Source organism: Cryptosporidium ubiquitum (genome assembly GCF_001865345.1).
Source record: "Cryptosporidium ubiquitum isolate 39726 chromosome Unknown contig_18, whole genome shotgun sequence".
NCBI classification, from domain to species: domain Eukaryota; phylum Apicomplexa; class Conoidasida; order Eucoccidiorida; family Cryptosporidiidae; genus Cryptosporidium; species Cryptosporidium ubiquitum.
Window position 1 is genome coordinate 83,661 of NW_021639811.1, and position 22,600 is coordinate 106,260.

At 30.8% G+C, this 22,600-nt stretch overlaps 12 protein-coding genes across 12 annotated transcripts; 7 read left to right on the top strand and 5 right to left on the bottom strand.

The window, feature by feature from the left end:
* Positions 1 to 27: 27 nt before the first annotated feature.
* cubi_03007 (uncharacterized protein) lies at positions 28 to 2,529 on the bottom strand (the record flags this gene model as incomplete). The annotated part of the gene is made up of 1 exon (XM_029020019.1): positions 28 to 2,529. The coding sequence occupies one exon, from the start codon at positions 2,527 to 2,529 to the stop codon at positions 28 to 30; it is 2,502 nt and encodes an 833-aa protein (XP_028876020.1).
* A 209-nt stretch (positions 2,530 to 2,738) lies between these two features.
* On the top strand, positions 2,739 to 3,566 carry cubi_03008 (uncharacterized protein; the record flags this gene model as incomplete). The annotated part of the gene is made up of 1 exon (XM_029020020.1): positions 2,739 to 3,566. One exon carries the CDS (start codon positions 2,739 to 2,741, stop codon positions 3,564 to 3,566), a length of 828 nt encoding a protein of 275 aa, XP_028876021.1.
* Positions 3,567 to 4,318: 752 nt separating this feature from the next.
* Positions 4,319 to 4,945, top strand: cubi_03009 (uncharacterized protein; the record flags this gene model as incomplete). Its single annotated transcript, XM_029020021.1, has 1 exon — positions 4,319 to 4,945. The coding sequence occupies one exon, from the start codon at positions 4,319 to 4,321 to the stop codon at positions 4,943 to 4,945; it is 627 nt and encodes a 208-aa protein (XP_028876022.1).
* Positions 4,946 to 5,294: 349 nt separating this feature from the next.
* Positions 5,295 to 7,682, top strand: cubi_03010 (secreted alpha beta signal secreted patatin like esterase; the record flags this gene model as incomplete). Its single annotated transcript, XM_029020022.1, has 1 exon — positions 5,295 to 7,682. One exon carries the CDS (start codon positions 5,295 to 5,297, stop codon positions 7,680 to 7,682), a length of 2,388 nt encoding a protein of 795 aa, XP_028876023.1.
* Positions 7,683 to 7,840: 158 nt separating this feature from the next.
* Positions 7,841 to 8,776, top strand: cubi_03011 (uncharacterized protein; the record flags this gene model as incomplete). The annotated part of the gene is made up of 1 exon (XM_029020023.1): positions 7,841 to 8,776. The coding sequence occupies one exon, from the start codon at positions 7,841 to 7,843 to the stop codon at positions 8,774 to 8,776; it is 936 nt and encodes a 311-aa protein (XP_028876024.1).
* Positions 8,777 to 8,863: 87 nt separating this feature from the next.
* Positions 8,864 to 9,337, bottom strand: cubi_03012 (uncharacterized protein; the record flags this gene model as incomplete). Its single annotated transcript, XM_029020024.1, has 1 exon — positions 8,864 to 9,337. The coding sequence occupies one exon, from the start codon at positions 9,335 to 9,337 to the stop codon at positions 8,864 to 8,866; it is 474 nt and encodes a 157-aa protein (XP_028876025.1).
* Positions 9,338 to 9,614: 277 nt separating this feature from the next.
* Positions 9,615 to 11,402, top strand: cubi_03013 (uncharacterized protein; the record flags this gene model as incomplete). Its single annotated transcript, XM_029020025.1, has 1 exon — positions 9,615 to 11,402. The coding sequence occupies one exon, from the start codon at positions 9,615 to 9,617 to the stop codon at positions 11,400 to 11,402; it is 1,788 nt and encodes a 595-aa protein (XP_028876026.1).
* Positions 11,403 to 12,091: 689 nt separating this feature from the next.
* Positions 12,092 to 13,972, bottom strand: cubi_03014 (protein kinase domain-containing protein; the record flags this gene model as incomplete). The annotated part of the gene is made up of 1 exon (XM_029020026.1): positions 12,092 to 13,972. The coding sequence occupies one exon, from the start codon at positions 13,970 to 13,972 to the stop codon at positions 12,092 to 12,094; it is 1,881 nt and encodes a 626-aa protein (XP_028876027.1).
* Positions 13,973 to 14,290: 318 nt separating this feature from the next.
* cubi_03015 (uncharacterized protein) lies at positions 14,291 to 15,135 on the top strand (the record flags this gene model as incomplete). The annotated part of the gene is made up of 3 exons (XM_029020027.1): positions 14,291 to 14,381; positions 14,426 to 14,544; positions 14,593 to 15,135. The coding sequence occupies 3 exons, from the start codon at positions 14,291 to 14,293 to the stop codon at positions 15,133 to 15,135; spliced, it is 753 nt and encodes a 250-aa protein (XP_028876028.1).
* A 94-nt stretch (positions 15,136 to 15,229) lies between these two features.
* On the bottom strand, positions 15,230 to 17,134 carry cubi_03016 (major facilitator superfamily transporter; the record flags this gene model as incomplete). The annotated part of the gene is made up of 1 exon (XM_029020028.1): positions 15,230 to 17,134. The coding sequence occupies one exon, from the start codon at positions 17,132 to 17,134 to the stop codon at positions 15,230 to 15,232; it is 1,905 nt and encodes a 634-aa protein (XP_028876029.1).
* A 137-nt stretch (positions 17,135 to 17,271) lies between these two features.
* cubi_03016x5 (uncharacterized protein) lies at positions 17,272 to 18,147 on the bottom strand (the record flags this gene model as incomplete). The annotated part of the gene is made up of 1 exon (XM_029020029.1): positions 17,272 to 18,147. The coding sequence occupies one exon, from the start codon at positions 18,145 to 18,147 to the stop codon at positions 17,272 to 17,274; it is 876 nt and encodes a 291-aa protein (XP_028876030.1).
* A 441-nt stretch (positions 18,148 to 18,588) lies between these two features.
* On the top strand, positions 18,589 to 22,587 carry cubi_03017 (uncharacterized protein; the record flags this gene model as incomplete). Its single annotated transcript, XM_029020030.1, has 1 exon — positions 18,589 to 22,587. One exon carries the CDS (start codon positions 18,589 to 18,591, stop codon positions 22,585 to 22,587), a length of 3,999 nt encoding a protein of 1,332 aa, XP_028876031.1.
* Between the last annotated feature and the right edge of the window lie 13 nt (positions 22,588 to 22,600).

Consider the following 22,600-nt stretch of genomic DNA (forward strand, 5'->3'; position numbering starts at 1 on the left):
TGGGTATTTATTTAATACGATATATATTTATTTATAATACATTTTTCTTCTATTTGGCTTGAACTTTACTATCCTATTACTCACATTTAAGTATTCTTGTTTTTCATGGTTCAATTTTGACTCACTATTTAAAACTTTTCTATTTTGGTTATAATCTGTCGTATTTATTGTAATTAAAGGCTCTTTTATGATATTTTTTTTCCTTATAGTGCTAATTTTTAATAAGGCTCTGCTCTTATAATTTGTTCTATTGTTAGCCAAACATAAATTACTTTTTACATCTTTGATAATATTCATAAAAAAATCAAATTTATTTGGAAAATAACATTTTTCGAGTAATTCATTAAAAACTTTATTTGTATCAATTAATTGAACGCCTATTAACCCATTTTCTATTAATTTATAAGCAAATTCGTCTCTTAATTCGTTTTTTGGCCCATATATTATCCAAATGGATGGTCTTTGTTGGATTAATAATGCACGTTGTCTTCTAGAGGCAAATTCTAAAAATTGAAAAATGGCTTGGCTATTTATACATTTTTTATCTTTTTCAAGTGGTATTTTTACAATCCTAGCTGTTTTCAAACTGAATCGTAACATGGGCAGTAATAAAATAGACAGAAGTTCCTCGTCAAAAAGTTTGGAAAGCTCATAATTAATTTCTGTATTTCCTTCTTTAAATTTGATAAATTCTTCCGCACTTTCTAATCTTCTTATTAATCTATCTAAATCTGAGTCAATTGCATTATCGAAATAAAAACTAGATAAAATATCTATTAGGACAATGTCTTTACCTGAAATAATGTTTACAATACCATCTGAACATTTTTTATTTTTTATTGTAAAATCTTTGTCGTAATATAATAATTCTTTTGGTTCAATAAAATTAATAAAGACATTTTTTAATTTAGCCTCTTCAAAACTAGAAGTAGAGTCAAAATTATTTAAGGTATTTATGACTCTCTTTTGTAGTGATATTGGAGTTGACATAAGCAAGCTTTCCATTGCAAGAATTACTTGGAACAAATCTAAAAATAACGATTTTTTTTCTCCAATAAATTCTTCAAAAGGACTATGTTGGATTGTTTTACTAAAATCTGTGTTTTCTAAATTGTTGTTTGGTATTAAAAATGGATTCAATATACTAACAATACCAATTCGTAGATTTAAATCCAAGTCTAGCTTGAATCTATCCGTGCAAATCAGGTAAATGTCATTTCTTAGTTGATGCTCTAATGATTTCAGTAGTACAATTAAAAACGCAGCTAACTGCAATTGACTTTGGATTTTAGGGAAGAATGGAGGTTTATAATCTACTTCAGAGCTTGAAAAGATTAGATTCAACCAAAAGAGAAGTACATTTTCAATTTCAATAAAAAGAGAACTTCCGCAGGTAATAAATACATTACAGCACCAAATATTTGATTCGATACATTTCTCAATTTCATTAAAAATATTGGGAATATGAAAACAACCAAACGAGTGAAATTCATTGCAAATATTTAATATTTGTTCAATTGCGTTTATCTTTATCTTTGGATTTTGATATATTGGTTCATATATTTCATTTTCAAAGCATTGTGAAAACTTCATTTCTGAATTAGTATTGGTGCTATTATCAGATAAACAACTATTTTGCAAATTTTCATTAATATCTTTATAGATTGATTCCTTGGTTTCATTGAATTGGTCAGAAATAAAATAATCGTGTAAAAATCCAATAATAACGTTTTCATTATCTTCAGCCTCAATAATTGCATGATCTCTCTTATCTTTTTCTAATTTGTGAATCTTGTTTCCATTTAGTAAAGTATTGTAATTCTTGAACAGATTTGGAAGAATTAGGAATTTTGCCCATCTATTGATTATTTCAATCGATAAAATAATATGGTAGTTAATCGGAACTGGATTTTTTTGAAGAAAAGCTAGGCAACCAACAATTTCATGCATTCCTTGTAAATAGTTGCATTTAAGGTATTCACATATAGTGATTGTAACAAAAACTAGTTTATCAATTATTTTGAGACTTGAAATTGATGGGAATGAATCAAGGGTCAAGACTGTTAGTAATTCATTGTATTCTCTTCTTGAAATGTTGTAATTAAAGTCTTTTTCTATTAGTTCCAAAAAGTTGTCAATACCATAAAAACCTTTTGGTATTTTTGGATAAGAAATATTTTTTTGATAGATATTTGGCCTGAATCTCTCAAAGTCAAATCTAATTAATTTATTGTTTGAATTTTTTTTTTCTAGTTTATAAATTATTGACTCAATATGTACATAATCATTTTCTGCATTCAAAATATTATTTGAAATAAATTGATTGATTGAACTGATCTGTTCTAAGTTGACTTTAAATAAGATACACCATATTCTATAATCGAACCAAAAATTTTCAATTGAACACTCGCTTTTATGATGAATTTTTCCATTAATGGAAACATCATCAACCTCGTCTAATTTGTTTTTTTCACAAAATTTCGATTTATCATTCTTAGATTTAGGGGAAAATCGATTTTGTGTATACATATCTAAAAAGAATCAAGTTTTTGCGTAGAAGTGAGCATTTGATTAATAATTAATTTATACATGTTTAGCGCTAATTGTTTTTATTAAAATAATTATTAAATCAAACAAAAAACAGTTAGAGAATGAACAAACTGATTTTTGTAATATTCTTACTTTCTTTTATATATGAGTTTGCAGATTGCTTTATTTCGTCGTTTTCTGGGCCTTTTATGTTGCTTTATTCAATTATACGTACTATTGATGGGATGACGGAAAATATACAACATATCAGTCACTCTATGGATCTATCACTGCAGTCATTTTTGTCTAGCCAATTTTTTAGTAAAGATAGCGATCAGGTCAATAATCTACTTATTATTGGAGCAGACTATCATGGTTCGGTTTCCCCCTGCGAATTTGCTTTTCATCCTACACTTTCGAACTGCAATGATATGGATAAATCTCTTGACAGTGATAATATAAATTATTTCAAAAAAATAATGAATCTATCTATAGACTCCTTATTTGATGCCGAAAATAATCGAGTGTTTGAAATCAAACAAAATAGAGCAGAGAATATAGTAGGTTATGATAGTGCACATATTAAAAGAACAGATCAAGATTTAGTAGTTAAAAAAAGAAATGAAATTAAGAATGAGAATAATTGTAACATATTGTTAGAGCCATTTTGTTACGGCACAAAAATGATAAGTACAGAATTGACAAATCATGAAGGAAATAGCTATACAAATGACCTTATTCTTGCAACGAAAATTTTCAGTCCACTTCAGAGATATAGTATTAATATAAATGTCAATAACCCAAATATTTCATTTCGTTCAGAAAAGACAATTTCAACTGATGAAGCATTCCATAATAAACTATACGAGCTTGAACAGCCAGAAGATAATGAATTTGATTTAGATTCATTCAGGCTAAATACACACTATACAACACACTATCTTTTTCAAATAACAAGTATTTTTTCGATGGGTATTTCATTGCATTCTCAATATAGACGAAAGTCAAAACAAAGGAAATTGCATTTTGTGAAGTAATTAGTAGCTTGAAGCCAATATTTCAGATTAAACGGAAATATTCAAAAATAAATCTGATTCAATTCACTTTATTCTTCCAATGCAATTTTCTATGATTTTTCTTGGATATAAATACCTTAATCTTTCCAAGCACTAATATACCAATTCATGATTTGAATAATATATTAATCTAATACTTCAGAAAATGCAGTATTTCTGCTAGAGACAAGTATCCATCATTAAAAATATGATCTAAATTGTTGTAAAGCTATTAACTTATGTTTAAGCAAATAATCACATCAAATTTAACAGAGATATTTTAAATAAACACATTTAGATAACCCATTTAAAGTTATCATTTTGTCATAACACGGCAAAATGCTTGAATATACAACCAAACAACGTGGTTATTGTGCAGCCAAAAGACAAGAGTCATTATTGGTGTAATTTAATAGCTCTAGGTTACAAAGAATTAATAAATTAGTTGAAATTTTTTTTTCTGAACTAGGGACAATTATTTTTCCTTAAATATATTTTTTTATTAATTAAAAATTTAGAAGTTGATTAATAGTTGTATCGAGTTTTGTATTTTAAATTTATAAAACCTTTAATAATGCTATCTGCATATCAAGAAAGCGATATAAATTGCATCCGAAAATAAGATGTTAGGCGGGGGGGGGGCACAGAGCCTCGAAATCAAGTGACAAGATCAAGTTTTTGACAGGAGAAATAAACCATTTATTTTCATTTTAAATTTTGGGCAATATATATCGATGAAAATTTATGTGTGTTTAGTTATTTTCCTTTATCAATATTTTTTTAAAACGAAAAGTCATGTTTTTATAGAAGCGGTGGTTAATGATATCGTTTGTAATGCTGCATCTGGAACAATAGTTAATGAAGTGTGCAGTGCCGTGTCTCATGCAGCATGTAACACTGCAGGAACGGTTGCGTGCCAAACGGCAGGGGAGACAGTTTGCCATGCAATGAGTGAGGCAATTTGCCAAACTACAGGTAATATTGCATCCGACGCAGCATGCCATACTGCGTGTCAATTAGCCTCGAGTACTGCAGGAGAAACCATGTGCGGCGTCATATCTCAAATTTCTTCAGATTCTGCATGTGCGGCTGCATGCCAAGTTGCCAGTACAATAATAGCGCATTCCTCAGGTAGTGTCCTAGCGGGCGTTGGAGCGGAGATCACAAACTCCTTGATTGCTAGGACTGCAAGTAATCAAATTGTGGCAGCATCAACTGTTGCAAATTCTGTAACTATTTCAGTTACAATTTCCACAGTAATGTCTATTTTGCAAGTAATGATTTCTTTATTTGGAATGGGATTCAATTTATATAGTCACATTAGGTCTTTAAATGCCAGAAAGCCATATTATGTACGTTAAGCAAAGATATTTGAATTAAAATAATTTTTTAACAGTTCTGTAGTGGCTAAAAACCATGATAATAGAAAGAGTTGATAACAAATTAATCGTTAAGTACGAATCTCATGTATTAATATTTTGAAATTAAACATTAAATACATATAAAAAGTTTAATTTTAGGAACATGTAATACTTAATATTTTTTTTTGACATTAAGGCGGATTCAACGACAATACATAAGCAAGATAAGAGTTACCGCTCTGAATTTTTTTTTATTCATGTGAGTCTAAATTAGTATAAAGGAAAAAAAAGGAGAAACTACTCTAATGCGTTGATATGCAAAATTTAACGAAATTGTCAGTATTTAATAATGCGTATACTCCAACTTTTTTCTTTTTACCTTTTTATTACTTCATGCTCGGTTATTTGTAAATCTTCAAAGAAAGGTATTTCTATTCCAAACCGTCACCATTTAGAAGATGCTCATGATAATGTATGTTATGCACTAATTATGTCGTCTGGTTCCAACAAAGGCCCCTGGCAGGCGGGTGTTGTACGTGGCATCGCCCAAAAATACCACGATAGTGGGAAAAAACTTAGGTGGGATCTTGTAGGGGGAACTTCGGTTGGTGCAATAAATGCACTTGCTTCTCAATTTTATCCACCTGGTGAAGAGCTGGCATGGACTACTGAGCTTGTGATACTTTGGAAAATGGCAAGGCAAAAAGATATTACGACATGTAAGACTCCTTTAAAAAAAAATTATGCAAGATGGGCAGTCTCATTTCTTAAAGGTTGGATTAGTGCCAGAAATCCGTTTAGATATTTGTGCGACAATTCTCCTGCAAGAAAGTTATTAAGAGAGCTGTTTCTACATAGAAAACATAAACAAAGACTTTTTTTTACCAATACAATGCGTTACACTGATAGAACTGCACACGTCTTTACCGAACAATTAGAGCTTGAGGAAATAATAGAGGCAGTTATAGGTTCAGGCACCATTCCAGGAATATTCCCGATCAAATATTTGAGAAATCTAGGTTATCATGTTGATGGTGGTTTTATTGCTGCTGGAGATCTTGAGACTGCAATTAAACGGTGTATTGCTGTAGGAAAGGCAAAAACACCAAGAGACGTTGTCATTGATTTCATATCCGCAGAAGAGCCACGAGGATTAAAGAGAAATACTTCCTTTTTAGAGGGCGAAGACTATAGAAGCCCTCATCAGCTTCCATTATATTATATTGTTTTACAATCATTAGGCATACTTTCAGATATGGTTTCATCAACTTCCGTTGTAAGACAAATAATTTCCAAATATCCTGATGTTACAATTAGATATTTGATTCAGCCAAACGAGGAGGCTCTTATGTGGATACCAGGAGTGATGGTCGATTTTTCACAATGGAAAAAAATGCACAGGGTTATAGAGGCAGGGTATAAATCTGGCTACAATGCTTTACCAATGACTGGCGAAAAACTTAAAACAATTATGGAACCAGCGGAAACTTATTTCCATCCACCAGACCCTGCTGACGTTAGTTCAATATTAGAACAGTATTATCAGGATTGTGAAGCGAGGAAGATTTCCAGTGGTTTCAGGCCAATGGGTTTAGATGATGTTACCCTTTATCTATTAACTTCAAACGTAGAAAAAGCAATTAAGACAGTATTTACCGAAGTTTCACCATATAAAAACATATTTCCATATAAAGATTCTATAACTTTTGCTACATTCATGGGTCCTTTTTTCATTACCAAAAGGTGCATTGACTTAATGCATTATTTTGCGCTTGCAAGAGGGGTAAGATCTCCTACTCAAAGCCAATTTTATTCTTGGGTTGGTAAGCTCTGCAATATTATTGCTTCAAAGGTTAATGAGTACAATACTGGTGAAATTCGTAATCTTTCAAAACAATATTTTGTTGAGGAACTTCCAATTACACTACAGGATGAAAGCCCTGGAGAAGTTACTTTTAACGAGTTTACTGATAAATCGATCAACGACCCTTCTAGAAATTTTACCAATAATTCCTTAGATGATGGGAAAGATATCGATTCAGGTAATATTGCTACGAAAATTAGAAATTTAATATATGCTCTATCCAATGATAATAAACACATTGTTGGAATGACGTTCTTAGAATTTACCAACGCTAAGCGCTCAATTGCTGGACTTAGCCAATGCATAAGCATACTATTAAATGACTTACAGGAGAAACTGGACCAAATTAGCCCAGGCGCAGCTTTAAGGCGTGCGCTCCTGATTAAAGAAAGAAAGTTGAAAAATACATATCAAACACTAAATTCTTTCGTTGTAGTACTAAAGTCTCTTAATGACGACATTCAAAAGTTAAACAAGACTATTATAACAATCGATTCATTTTTAAAATCATCTAACAATATCTCCAATAAAGCAACCAAGCTTTTGAAGTATATAGAAGATAAACAAAAAAAGGGAATTTTTTCTGCTAAATTCGAAGATATTATTACGTTGCTATCTCTATATGAAGACTATGTTGAAAAGCTACAAAGCATTCGTATCAAGGAAATTAGTAGCCGTAGAATAATTGTTGATTCTAAGCACTCTCAATTGATTCTTGCAAGAATAATTATTGCTTTACGGGACCAAAGTGAAAATATACCAAAGTTGGTAAATGGAAAATCTACGGAAGGAATTTCAGAGTCTATTAATAGATGTATTAGCATTTTTGATGAACAGTACAAGCCTGCACTGGCAACGAAAGATGCATTTTAGTTTTAGGGTTACTACTTGATCTTCGAACTAGAGCTCCTAACACAATATATTTTATATTAAATATATTATATTTCTTTTTTCTCTAGCCGCGCTCGAAATTCAACTATGATTTCGGTATTGTATTGATTAATTGTCTCCTGGTTCATTTAAATCCAGCTATGAGAAACGTTTTAATTTTACTTTTAATAATTCAAGTTATTCAATCGGTCTTTGCAATATGCAAGGATAAAAGTGAGCCTTCAGCTAATATTAGTGTATTAAACGACTTCTCAATTGACATTAAAGAAAGAGTACGATACGCAGATAAAAAACAACTACTTTCCGCAAGGAAATATGCAAACACACAACTAATGATACAAGCTGAGAATGTTTTCCAAAAACTATCGTTAGGATACAGTGGAAATTGGCCAACTATAAGCAAAAAACTTGAGAAATATAAACAACGGTGCATTGAATTGGGCATATTTGCTTTTTGCCGTGATTTAACAGAATATTTGCTTTCAAATCTAAACCCAAAACCGGAAATATACATTGACAAAGCGACAAAAAACATTTATAACAATAAAATGCATCATTTAGAGGAAACGCAGCCCTACGAAAAAAATTTTATAGAAATAAAAACATTTAGACCTTTCGACAACAATTCAACTGCCTCAACCAAAATTCCAAAAAAAACCAATGAATTCAAACATATAAATATAAAGTTATATATGAAAGAACGTCAAGAGGCTTATGAGGGAAAAAATGAATTGCCTCAAAGACAAACTGATGCATGTTACAACTTCAATAATTGCAAATTATTAGAAAGGGGTGAATTAAGTGAGGATACAATACTGTCTATGTCGAGTGCCATGAGAAGTTTAATAAAAGCTTCGTTGGAAAAAAAAAATTATTGTTATTCCAGTGCCCCTCAAAATGTTTTTAATACCACTATGAGTAATGTTTTTAATGAATTCAAAAATTCTCTAATTCGAGTAATAAATCAAGATCTAAATATTTCCCCAGATAGCCTTGTACCACAGTATATATACTCATATTACCATTTTGCGTGCAGAAATGTTGAAGCTGAGTCATCGAAACGTAACAATGTTTAGATTAAAGGTGTACCCAATTAATTAGTAGTTCTAAGATAGTTCTGATTAATGGCTTTATATATTATTTAATTTAGATGCCATGAATGGCTAATTGATTAAATCAATAGTTTGTGTTACATTAATTTGTGGGATTATGTTGGGTGAAGTAATAGTACTGCAGCATTTCACTGATATCGAACCAGTGCTATTTACTTCGATTTGGTTAGCTAGTGAATGGTTGCAATTCTCGAATGCTGGGCTAGATGATGTAGAGACAGTGTACTCATTTTTTCCTTCTTTACAAGCTCCATGATGGATTTTCATAAAAGCTGGTGCAAGAGAATTACTGGATTGTCTGTTATTAATTTTGATAAATGGGAAGTTTCTCCTTGGTTTTGCATCTGCTTTCCTTGAATTGACGATAATATCAAATATGTCGTACTCCACGAAACTATCTAATTTAATTCGATGATGAATAGAATTAGCTTCAACTGTGACGCAAATTAAATATAAAATCACACAAACAGCTATATATTTAAATTCCATCGTATTATTTGATAGAGCTGGAGTTTTTTTTGTCATGTTTGCTTGTGGGGTTATGCAGGCGTGTGGGGATCCTTAAAAAAGAGAGAACATGAAGTGATTGGAGAAACATCAATAAAAAAAAACTAAATAAAAGTTTGAAATAAATGAGAATTGTTTAAACTCTGAAATATTCACCTTTTTATGAAATTGTAACCTTATGTTGTATAAAAGTAGTTTTTCATATTTAGTATTTTTAAGTAATTTTTGATTTTTTTTTTTAATTGATTCAATAATTTATGGCGCCAACTCTATTAGAGCATCATTTCTGTTAAAAATGGGTAGAAAAAAAATAAAAAATGTATTGCAGATTGAAAATCACAACTGTTCAAACAAGTTGTCGACAAAAAACACCCAAAGTTCGAATATACCCGAAAAGAAGCTAATATTTGAAGACCAACTTCTTGAAAACATTCAACTCGAAAATATCACCATTGCAGATATTAAGAGAATTACGAGCAAAACATTTGATTTTTTACGTACAACAGGACTAAGGCAAACACATATTTCTGCTACAACGGGAATAAATCAATCTATTTTAAGCATAATTTTAAGAGATCCTGGTACTAAAACTATTTCAATTAATAGGAAGAAAGATGTTGTATATAAGTTATGTGAATATTATAACAAGATTAATTTGGGGTTAATTTCTCATGACCCATTAACAGCACCGAAAATCTCTAATTCAAAAAAAAACGGAGAAATAGTTCAAAAGAAAAGAACTCTTTCCAGAAGAAATATATCAGAAAATGAATTCAATAACAATTCAATTTCTTCTAATACTGAGAACTTTGATCGTTTAAATTCGGACCAATACAATCATCTTGAATTAGAAAAGAAAAATTTTAATGAAGGACAAGAATACCTAACTGAGTCAGAAGGTGCAACACATAGTTTAAATGAATCTGGAACAAAACTCACTGGCGTTTCTTCCAATGGCAAATCATTAAAGAAAAATATAATATTATTAAGTTCATGTATCGGATGCTCAAAAGGCCCTAGAAAAAAAAGGAAAACCAACAAATTTCTTATTGAAGACTTTCAAAGTGGGCCAATATCGTCTTTTATTAATGATAACACTTTAATAGAATGTATAGAATTAGATAGTTTGTGGGAATTTAATGGAAATCAAACAGGGAATAAAAATCGCGATTTTACTTTAAGAATTCTAGAGCCCATATTCATGCCATTATCTGTAAACCTGCGGCACTTTCTTTCAAGCTCATTTAATGAAAGTTTTTCAATTGAAAATAGCACCGTTTCTTCAATTTCAAAACCGAATTCATCAGCGATTCTATCCACGTTAAAAGGAAAAAATTTCAGATCTGAGAAGTTTATTTGGTCGTCTACGTCTGATTCAAACACGCTATGGGGTTTCATTGAGAACCTCAGTCGTGAAAGACATCTATCTATATTCATGAGTAATCATGAAAAGAAAAGGGTATTTAACTGGTTAATGAAAGAGATAGAAAACTATAAAAGTCTATATTTACAATTTCTTTATGTGATCTTAGGATCGAACGTAAACCCGGGAAACAATTTACTATTAATTTGCGAAATACGTTTAAATGAATCATATGAAGATGTTGTTATAAACGATAGGTTCAAGTGGAACATTTCGAATCCTACAGATCTGCTAATTAAACATGTTGAATGCCTAATTTCTGACTTAAATCTACCGCCAGAACTGTTTTCTGAGTTACTCTATAGTGCCTTAAAACAGGTTTTTGATGAAATAATTAATTTTGTCAAAAGATTCAACCACAGGAAGAACAGTTACATTATAAACGAGGCCGTTAATTCTGGCATTTATATTAACAATCAATACGAAGATGATACGTCTAGTAACTATTCATTTGGCGCAAATTACGAGACCCGTACTAATGATGATAATGTTGAAGAGGAGTCTGCGAAATTTGTCTCATACGGTAATTTTGTTGAATGGGGAGATCGTGCCGACATAGAATACGATTCAGATGATAACGCCAAGTTATTTCCTACCATTGAAAATGCAGAAGAAAAGAGACAGATAGAGAATAGGAATCGTTTTAGAAAGAGAAAATGAGTTATTTTTCGCACTACCTCGACTTTATAGTCAATTGGATTAAAGATTCAGTTTATTAACTTTTACCGTGATTATTAAACGATCGTTTTTCCTAGTTCCAAGTTTAATTTTCCCTTGCAAGTACACTCGCACCAAGCCTTCTTCCTGGCTTGGTAGTTTTTTTCATCTTGCAAAATAGAACTACCATTAAACTCCGTGCTTCATTATATAGTTTCATGGAAAATATTGGGAGACATGTATTTTTTTTCTGCGCAGGTATCTCCAACACGGATGTTAATGACTTGTTGGTCGTGTTGCGCATAAACTAGAGACGCATTCTTGCATAGTTGGGTATTTGTACATACATATTACCCTGGAAAGAATGCAAACAAGAGATTATTCTTTAGTTACAATTAAACGTCAAACCACAAAACATTTGCGTTTTATGCGGACTCTCTTTATTGTTTTATGAATTTCAATAAAACGATTTTCTCAGGTTCGCAATAATGATTGAATGTCTAAAACCTGCTTATTTCTATTATTAATGAACGGGTGTGCCACATTTGCACATTAAGGTCAAATTAGATAACTAGGAGTTTAGGTTTCTACTAGACTTCGAATGCGTGGGCGACGCTTCGTTTTAAACCTTGCAAATACTAAATAGCAACTTTGAGTATAAAAATAGTTAAACATAACCTATAGACCTTAAATTAATCTGCGGATGTAGGTGCTCTAACGACTATCCTTTTTTGCTGCGCTACCCCTATACAGTTTCCTACTATTCTCCTTCCATTCCCTATGTTGCCATTAGTGCAATTTACATTATTTCCTGGTTCCAAGTCACCATTGATGTTCCTTTTTACATTCATACCATACTTTCTGATATCTTCCGAATTTAACCCATTTAGGATCATTAAAATTTCATATGAAGACGGCCTATTTAAAGGCTTCCTTTCAAAACATCTGGAAAGTAAGTTAGATATAGATGGATGAAACCATGAAGGAATTTTGGGTTTCTTTCTCTCTACTACTACTGCGTTAATTACTTCTTCATTTGAAGAACATTCAAAAAAGGGTATGGGACCACCAAAAATTTCTAACAAACAACATGCAATCGCCCATACATCTGATTTTTCATCTATAGACTTTCCAATATAAAAGCACTCGGGTGCCATATACCTGGGTGATCCACCGTTTTCATCCAGAATAACTCCAAATGAACTGGTCTTTGTTAAAATATTCATTGTTCTAGTTTGACCAAAATCACATAGTTTAACATTATTTGAATGATCAAGAATTATATTCGCCGTTTTTATATCACGATGAATCATATTGTTTCGGTGAATAAAGTTTACTGCATCACAAAGCTGTCTTGAGATTTTTAATCTGTCGGAAGCAGAAACTAAGACTTTATTTTCATACAATAGCTCGAACAGATTTCCATTTGCGAGGTATTCAGTAATTATCGCATAAAACCCTGGCTCTAAACAAACGCCGATATAGGAGCAAATATTCGGATGGCGTAATAATCTATATGCATAAACCTCCCTTTCAAGTGATTTAAAATGTTCTTCTGTGATTCTGCTTTCATTATCAAATTTCCACCGTTTTACTGCAACTTCCTTATTAGACCATACCCCAGACCTAATTCTGCCTTTAAAAACAACTCCGAATGATCCTCTCTGGGTAGCGGGCTCCAGTACTAGGTCATCCATCTTTATATATTCATTTGGTTTTAATCTTTGTAAAACGCCATTACTCGCATCTGGGACTCTTTCTATTAAGTCTTTTTTTACCTCAATTATTTCATTGTTTGAAGTAAGTTGGGAAAAAGTTTCTGAGGGGCATCCCGAATTGGTGCCATTATTGTTATATTTTGTATCCGACTGCTCCACATTTTTTAAAAAAGAGCTGTGTTGAGCACTTTTTGGAGCGTTTTCACCCCTAGCCACACCATGATTAACATTTCCATTGTTTGATCGTAAGTTTGGGGTATTAATAGAAATAGAAGATTTCCCACCTTTCGATATTTTCTTACTTAAATTATAATTTGTAGGTATAACTGTACTTGTTTTTTCAGTCGAGTTCTTTTCTATTTTATTATCTGATAAAATCACATTCGACTGTTTAAAGGCAAAGTGAGTTTCTCTTGAGCCAGATGCTCCTGGAACTGCATGTGAATTATATGGGGATGATTGTGAACCCTGTATATTACAATATTGAAATTCGTTAAAATTTTTAAATGAAACGGAAGGCGTATTCAAACCATCACGCCTTGAAGTTAAGGAGGGCATAATAATTGGTGTCGAATATTTCTTAATTAATATATTATTAGGTCCTCTTTTAAACTGTAAATTATCCAATCTAGAAAATGGTGATAAAGAAGCATAACGCAGATTATTTGGAGTTTGTGGCGGTGTAAATTGTTTATGTAAAATAAATGGGCGCTGGTTTGCCTGAATTATATCCAAGTTATTCGTACATGAAGATAAAGGTTGATAATAATTGCTTTCTATATGTGAATTGAAATTATAAATATTACTTTGAACGCTATTATTAGCATAACTGCTCATAAACTTGTTCTGCGGCATGATTGCTGCAGACAATACTTTATTTGCACCATAATGCATAATAGACGATTATAGCATGCTAATGGTAAAAGGTTGAGATACTTTCAAATTAATGTATTTTTTTTCAACTTTATAAAATAATTCAATCCTAAACATTTCTTTTCTACAAATTATCCGATGATAATTTCCACGTAAATACACAACGTTATGTCTTTATCTTGTGGGTTTTCACATATCAATTGACATTGACGAGTTCAAGAGCATGTTATCCTTCATTAAATCAAAATAAAGTTAAAAAAAATCTAACAATGAACAAATATAGTTATTTCAATTCACAATATGTTTAATTCAGCTAGTCAATGTAGGGCTGATTATTTGGGATTGTTTTCATTAAGTAATCTCTCAATTAGAATTTCTTATTTTGTTAAAGGTAAGTTTAATTCTGAATTTTATGGATTTTTATACTAGGTTTAGACTGTCCTCTTTCCGTTAAAGTAAAATTTAGCTCATATATTGATAAGATCGTGAATTCTGCCATTAATAAAGTAAATGACATTTCTTTTAAAAGATTAAAGTGGCTAGGCAAATATACGGTATGTACTCATTTTTTTTCAAAATCAAGAAAATAATTTATTCTATAGATATTTCTGAAAAAAGAGTACAACAACAAACTACTTATAATTCTTCTTGTTGATGAACTGGATATAAATTTTGATATCGACAAAATTTTTCGAGAGTTAAAACTATCGCTGAAAACTATAATTCTGGCAAAGAGTCAGGTCGTAGAAAACATTAACAGATCTAATGGTCAGGAGTTTAAAATTGAGAATAATTTATGTGAATCAAATTTTGATTTGAAAATAACTGAAATTATTTCTAACGAATCTCAATATATAAAAATACAAATCGAGGCAATGCTACAAAAAATTAATCTTAGAAAGATTGAATTTGCAAACTTAATGACAGAAAAAGTCAAAATATCATTAAATGAATCGCTTAAAACAATACTGCTTAATTGCGAAGACATTCGAATTTTGGAAGCAAACTCTAAGATTTTGAAAAAAAATAGCCACCAATTGTTTAAGAATGTATTAAGAGACAATAGTGACATTAAAAGAAGTGTGGCAAATTTATTATTTGTCTCTACAATAATAACAGCAACTCTATTGTTATTAATTAAATGAATGAAAATGAACTGATTATTTTTTTAGAATATAAATTAAGTAGGAGTAGATATTCTGGTTTGCTAATGTGGAATATAATGTGAAGTCACAAATACTATGAATATGTGCTTTCTTTTGATGCACAAAGTTTTTTGTATGCAATAATACATGCGAAAAAATTGGCTATTACACCTAATCCTGAGAAACCATAAACTATAGTCATTCCTGATCTAGTTATACCTGTTAATTGTAATACTGCACCTGGTAAAAGGCTTCCAAGGGCGAAACCAAACACGTGATATGTGACCATTGCAACCGTTGTTGCAAATTGCCGTATTTTTGGTTCAACAACTCCGACACTGATACCGGTGATGGGCGGAACAAGAAATGATCCAAAAAACAACAAACCCCATATTCCAGCAATTGTAACGGTAAAATTATCGATGATAAGTGCAAGTACGCCGAATAGTGTTGCGAAAGTTGCAGATATCATACAAAAAAGCATGGTGTAAAATAATCCACGATTGCTCTTGTATCCTCCGATGAAGTCAATCATAAAGCCAGAAAATATAATCCCCGTTGTAGGTGCGATCACAGCAGTCGCAGAAAATGACATAAAAATAATTCCGTCTCTAGTTGTATATATTTGCTGCAAATATCTTGTTGTCCAAAACTGTACAGCAGTCACTACATAATAAATAACAGATAAAATGGTGATTGAAAGCATATAGGTTGAATTTGCTAGTAAACATTTCCATTTTTTATATGCAATTAATTTCTTAAAAGTACTGGATTTTGAATTTTCTAGTCCCAGTTCGTCTTCGCACAATGAATTTGCAAAAGTTTCTTGTTTAAACATAACATTACCGGAATTTGTAAGTTGTGTGTTCTGAGGCATTCCATTTGCAAATTCTGAAAGGGAAAGTGACCTCGAAATAGAAATATAATGTGTTGTAAGTGTTGGCTGAATAATTGGTTTTTTTATTGGAACGTCATTTTGCAAATCGTTTAAATTATTTGAATTACTTTTTCCGTTCATTGGCTTCATTTCGGCAGAAAAATCATTCGAAATTTTCCGAACTCGAGCATCAAAAGAAAAAGAAGAGATATTATTTATATTCGAGGTATTTTCTTGCAATTTGTCTACGGTAATAAACTTTGTTGATATAGCAATCGAGTTGCAAGGACTTTCAACAAGTTCAGTTGAACATGAAGAAGGGATTGAGTATTGAATCACTGCATCATCTTTAATATGCCTATCTAATCCGATTATTTTACTGGAATTCATTTTCCCTTCGCCCATTTCTATTTCTAAATCATTGCTTTCATGGCTCGAATATTTGACATTAAAGTATTCACTTTTAGTGAACATTAGACAAATCGACATTAATAATAGTAATAAACATGGAACAAGCAAGGAATATCTCCATCCATTATGGTAATTCAAAGTAAATCCAGTAATCAAATATCCAATAGCAACACCAATGATCATAGTTACTTGTGATGCCCCCATCCATGCCGTAAGTTTGTTTGGAGGTGTAAATTCATCGACCCAAACCGGAATATAAATGCTCAAAGGTGCTTGCATAGATCCCATTATAATCCTTGAAATATATAACAATGTACTTGAAGTAGAAGATAATAGTAAAGCAAGTCCAAAAGATAAAAAAAATAGAGAAGTAACTATTATCCATTTTTGGCTATATTTTTGAAGGGGGTGATTCATAATAAATGCAGTTGCCATTGCAGAAACATACGGTACTGCACCTAAAACTCCGAGTTTCATTTCGTCCAATCCAAATTCATCGGAAATCAATCCAAGAAGAACTGGTAATGCTCCTGTGTCGTAGTTCCTAAGTACTTGTGCTATAAGCATCCACGCAAAAACGAATCTAATAGCATGAGGATGCTTTTCATATCTCCTATATCTATAACAATTATTCACGACTTTATTTTCTTGGTAAAGATTGCATTTTTTATTGTTCAACTCACATGTTGGATCATCATTGGCAGAAAGCATCATTAGTTTTGTCTTTTGCCATCCTAAAAGCACTCGTGTTGATATAGCTATTTATTAGCATCTAGACAATAGGCATTCCCGCTAATATTGCGATTTTTAGACTTAGAGCAATTGAATTTGCCCGCAACATAACAAACCTAGTGAAATTTGTAAATTGATGCCTTAAGCCTGATTTCTGAGTTTATTGAAACTACACTCACAATAAAATCATTATTTGCCTTAGTTATACTGCTTCTTATTAAGAAACACTCATACGGTTGTCTAGATATGAAAAGTAGTTGATAATCCTCATCCTCTTTGGAACTACCTTTTAAATTCTTTATCAAATAAATTTCCGAATTAGAGTTGATCGAACTCAATGCTTTTATCCGTTTAACATTGGTACCACAGTTTCCATATTCTTCAATATCAATATGACTAAGGGCACTTTTGCCGGAGATCATTGTTTCATGGAGTTTAATATTATTTCTGTTTGAACTTGTTCTAAATTTATATCCAGATCTTTTCATTCTTGAATAAGAAATATAGTTATTTAGCTTGAATAAATCTCTATTCTTTATAAGTGTGTTAAATAGATAGAGAATAGGAGTTTGAATCCACTTTAATTGTGATTGGCTCCATGAGAAAAGGATTAAACTCCCTCGTTCTACTAAATATAACAATTCATCTAAAAATATAATTTTCCCATAGTTTAATGGAAATATGTTTAGCTTATTAACCATTGGGTTTGACATAAATAATTTAATAAACTCATCTAAAACTATTTGACTACTGTTTAAAGTATTCATTGATTTACCGGATGAGTATACTACTAAACAAAATGGAGATTCACACAACCCATCAGAACTAGTCATCTTAAGTAGAATACCAATTGATTTAGATCTTGAATTCACGTATTCCCATGTTTCTTTTGTAAGTGCAGTTCCCGAATTTACTTGAGTGTTTGCATATAACGGGTCTCCCCAATGGGATTCTATTTGAAGCATGAACTTTTTCACTTCTCTGTCTGTCATTATCTTTGCTCAATAAGGATCTAAACGCCTTTTTCATTATTTTAATTCGAATATTAATTAATTTGGCGCATTTTAATGACAATTTTGATTGTTTTATTTGTAAAAAGCTCTTAATAAGAATTATAGATTTATCAAAATAAAACGTTATTATCACACAAGTTGTAATAATACCCGAATTTAATGGATTATATGAGCAAATGATAAATAATATACAGACCTTAATATAGACTAATTTTGTTTTATTTTTTGTGTTAGTTGAACTAATTTGATGGGTTCTTCATTTACGGTGTTATTAGAAACAAATAGTATTTTAACCCTATCTTCTTTAAATTTAACTATTTTTAGCTCTTAGATAAGAACTAACATTTGTGAGATAACGGGAAATTTGTATTACCCCTCTCCGCTCAGTTTTCTAAGATCTCTTCAAAATAAAGCAATCGAATGTCGGTTAATATTTGTGCTTCTGTAATTGATAATTCGTTAATTAAGGTATTATTTGTCAAGACGCAGGTGGCAGATTCGACTCTTTTTGATGATTTAATCAAACAGATTCAAAACTCAATTACATATTACTCGTCGAACATTAATCAACTCGACTTAAACCCAATATGTGAATATATAAATCAAAATAGTTCTTTATGCGAAAACAGACCTTTCAAAATAAACACCTCCTATAGAACAATATGTTCGCATGGCAATCAAATTAATCTCCCAAAATCATTAATTTGTATTGACCATATAATTATATTCATTACTTATGAAAAAAAATTCTGTTCCTTTAATCAAATTTTTGATGGTCAAATAAAAAATCTTGACCAACAATTCATATATAAAGTTAATATCGATATCATTGATGACCATAAAGAAGAGATTAAGTTTAATTGCGAAGATCAGAATGGCAATCGATTTATTTCAATCGATGAGTTTGCAAAAAATGTAATTCTAGATATTTTTTGCAGATTTAATTTAATCATTAATAAATACATTGATAAAGGCTATGATAAAATTACAAAAATCGAATCATTGGATGAAAAAATTACAGATATTATTAGATATAAAGCTCAAATTGCAGGAATATACTTGATTCTGGGCTTCCCTACATCATCTGCAATTTACTATAACTCAATATTGGAATTAATGGAAGATCAAGATTCAGATCTCGTTTATTTAGCACATTGTTTTGAAGGCCAGGCTACACTGCTATATAATTTCTATTCTAACTCTGATTATTCATTAGAGTGGTGGGAAGTTGTATCTAACTCATTAAACTCATTTATTAATGATTTGCCTGCCCCAATACAAGTCTGTCTACAATCAATCAACTACAATTTGGTGAATCATAACGACTCAATATATAATATACAATCAAGAAAACAAATTTTGTTTGATGCAATACTTAAAAAACTTACTCTTTCTCTTAATTCACTTTGTAGAACAAATAACTTCACCAATGGGATACTGTCTGATAATCATATAAAATTACATTACGATCATGAGTTTTCAGTTCCGATTTATGAGTTAATAATTAAAAAATCCCGATTTTTAATAGATAATTTCGTAAGCAACTTCTACCTGGACAGAAAAATAATAATCGACTTTTTGGATCCTTACGTTCATTTAGATATGTCATCGAACTTTTCGAAAGATAATTTGTATAATTATGCAATGTTTTTGATAGGATGTGCGCAAACATATCTTACTGTACAGAGTAAAAGAAGGGTAGGAATCATCCTAATTAAACTATCAAAACTGTTCAATCAAAATAAAATATATAACCTTAGTTATTATATTTCATGTACGGCCTATCAGTGGTATTCAAGCATCTATTGTAGAACTAACAATATAAATCAAATGCAAATTATTCAAAATTTAGCTGCTCAAATTCTTAAGAAAGATGACAATTATTCATCACATATACAATGTGCACTATGTAATGTTTCAAATAATTCAAACATTTTAATAGGAAATAATTATACATTCGATGAAGAAACTGAAAAAAGATTGGGCATAATCTTTGAAAAATATTACGTTCCAGGCAAGCACTATCTCGATAATAATTATTTAAAATACCTCTCTATTTATAAACACGATTTATCTTTAAGCTACTCAACATTTATATCAAACGAAAACTCTAACTTATACCAGGACTTGGAGTGCTCAAATGCCCATTACGAATTGTTGGCATGTTTGAAACCTTTTGTTAAAAGTTTTGTTTGCTATGGCGTGCATTCGATGCTTCAAGCATATCGAAATTTTTATCTAAATACAATTGATTTGCAAAAATTGAAAGCATATCCATCTAGATATGAAATGTTGGCACTGATATTAATGATCGAGTCGAGCATATTGTTTGGTTGTGCCTCCAGATCTGCAACAGTTTTATTACTATTACTTGATAAAATTGTATATTTTCCTCCAATATATGATTACGATACATTAAAAATAATTCAGTCAAAGTGCATAGATTCATTGTCAATAATAAGCAATACTATTCAGCTTCCAATAGTAAGAGCACCATATTACTCGGTTACAAACAGTAAAAATCGTGGTTATATTTCAATTGAGTCACTAGACCATTTATTCAATACTTTATTGGACACAACGCACTTAATACTTATTTTAGACGTTTCGTTTGAACAAACTCCATTAAATACGGGTTGCCATAAATGTACCAATGAAATTAGCCTATCGTCCATCTTCAATAAAAAAATAAATGATTATTGCTCTTTCTGCGAAAGTAATGTTCTAAAAATAGACAATTCTCCTTGGATCTTTTGTAAAGTTTCTAATATCAATTATTTTTTTGATTCAAAGTTAATTTTTCAACCGGAATTTAAATGGGTCCCACTCAAAGAAAAAAATAACATAAAACTTCCAATTATAACTAACTCAAAGGTTAACCAATCGAACTTATTTCTTTATAATCCATTTGAAAAGAAATTTGACCAAGATTTGAAAGAAACATTCAATCATAGTAAATCTCAAGCAGAAACTCAAACTAATATACTTTGGCAGGCTGAAAAGCAATATACACTTTATGTATCATTATTTAATCCTTTTCTAATTCCCATCATTCTCGACTGTTTCAGTATAATTATTGAAGGCGAAGTAAAATGCGACATTTCACCCGTTTCAGTCGTAATTCCACCAAGTCCTAGGTTTTCGACTCCAGGTGAAGTAAAAGTTGCAATTTTAGTAATTCCAAAAAATTCGGGGAATTTCTCTATTGTTGGTGTTACATATAAGTTTTCAGGAATAAATTATGTAAACTTTGGTTCAAAGTTAGCATTTGTAAATAACAAGAGCTATTTAAAGAAATATTTGAATGTTTTTGTAATACCTAATATTTCAAACAATGACCATATCTTCTGGAAAGAAATTGACAAACAGAAACAAAACACCTGCGTTAATAGCATTGATGGAAAAATATTTATCAAATCAACTAAAAAACTCACTTGTGAAATAAAGAAAAAATTCAAGTTGTTATCTACAGAAGTCTACATAGATCAAATAGAAAATATTACAAATGATAATTTCTCACTTGAAAATATGATTATGAAAGACGGTGACTCAACTATCATAATTGAGTGTTCAAATATATACAAAGTAAATAGGTTTAAGCTTTTAGTAATTCATTGGATGGAAATTAATGAAAAAATAATTATTTCTTCGCAATTATTTGATATATTTTCAAATATTCCACCGTTTCCTAAAATTATGAGCATTTCCTTGGTACCCAAGTTAAACTTCCAACCAATTTATTTTGGCTCAAACAATAGCAAATGGAAAGTTAACGAACTCTGGATAATTTTCACATTGGAAAATAACTCAAGAGTATATCCTATTGAGTTTTCGTTTCGTTCACATCTATTAGAAGGGAAAAGAGTATTACTTTCACCTGAGAAAAAGAGTTATAGGTGGGTTGTAGAAACAACCATTAAGGATTTATTTGAACTGAAAAGCAATCCATTATTACTATATTGGAAAGCATTTTTTCCGAATACTTTGTTCGATGATAATAATTTTGAGTGTATATCTACTGGTTATTTAACATCAGATTTGTTTGCTCCTGAATTTCTATCTAAATATGAATTTTTTATTGAAATAAAATCCAATGGAGTGAAAATTGGAAACAAACAAGTAATTCCAGTGAATTCAACTGTTAACATCGAAATTTACGCAATAAGTGGAGAAAATTCTACGAATACGGCTAATATTAAGATTATACCATTTGGAGATACAATGAAATCAAAACAACTATACTTAGATTATTCTGGAAATGACATCAATAATTCAGAAAAGCCTATTCTCTATTTTTCTATGATTGGTCTGGAGAAAAAAACATATGAATGGATTGTAGGAGTGGAAGAGTTGGAAAAATCAACTCAGCAAAGAATATTTCATTGGAAAAATGACCTACTTTCAGTTTCATTCGTTTGAAAAAATTCATCCA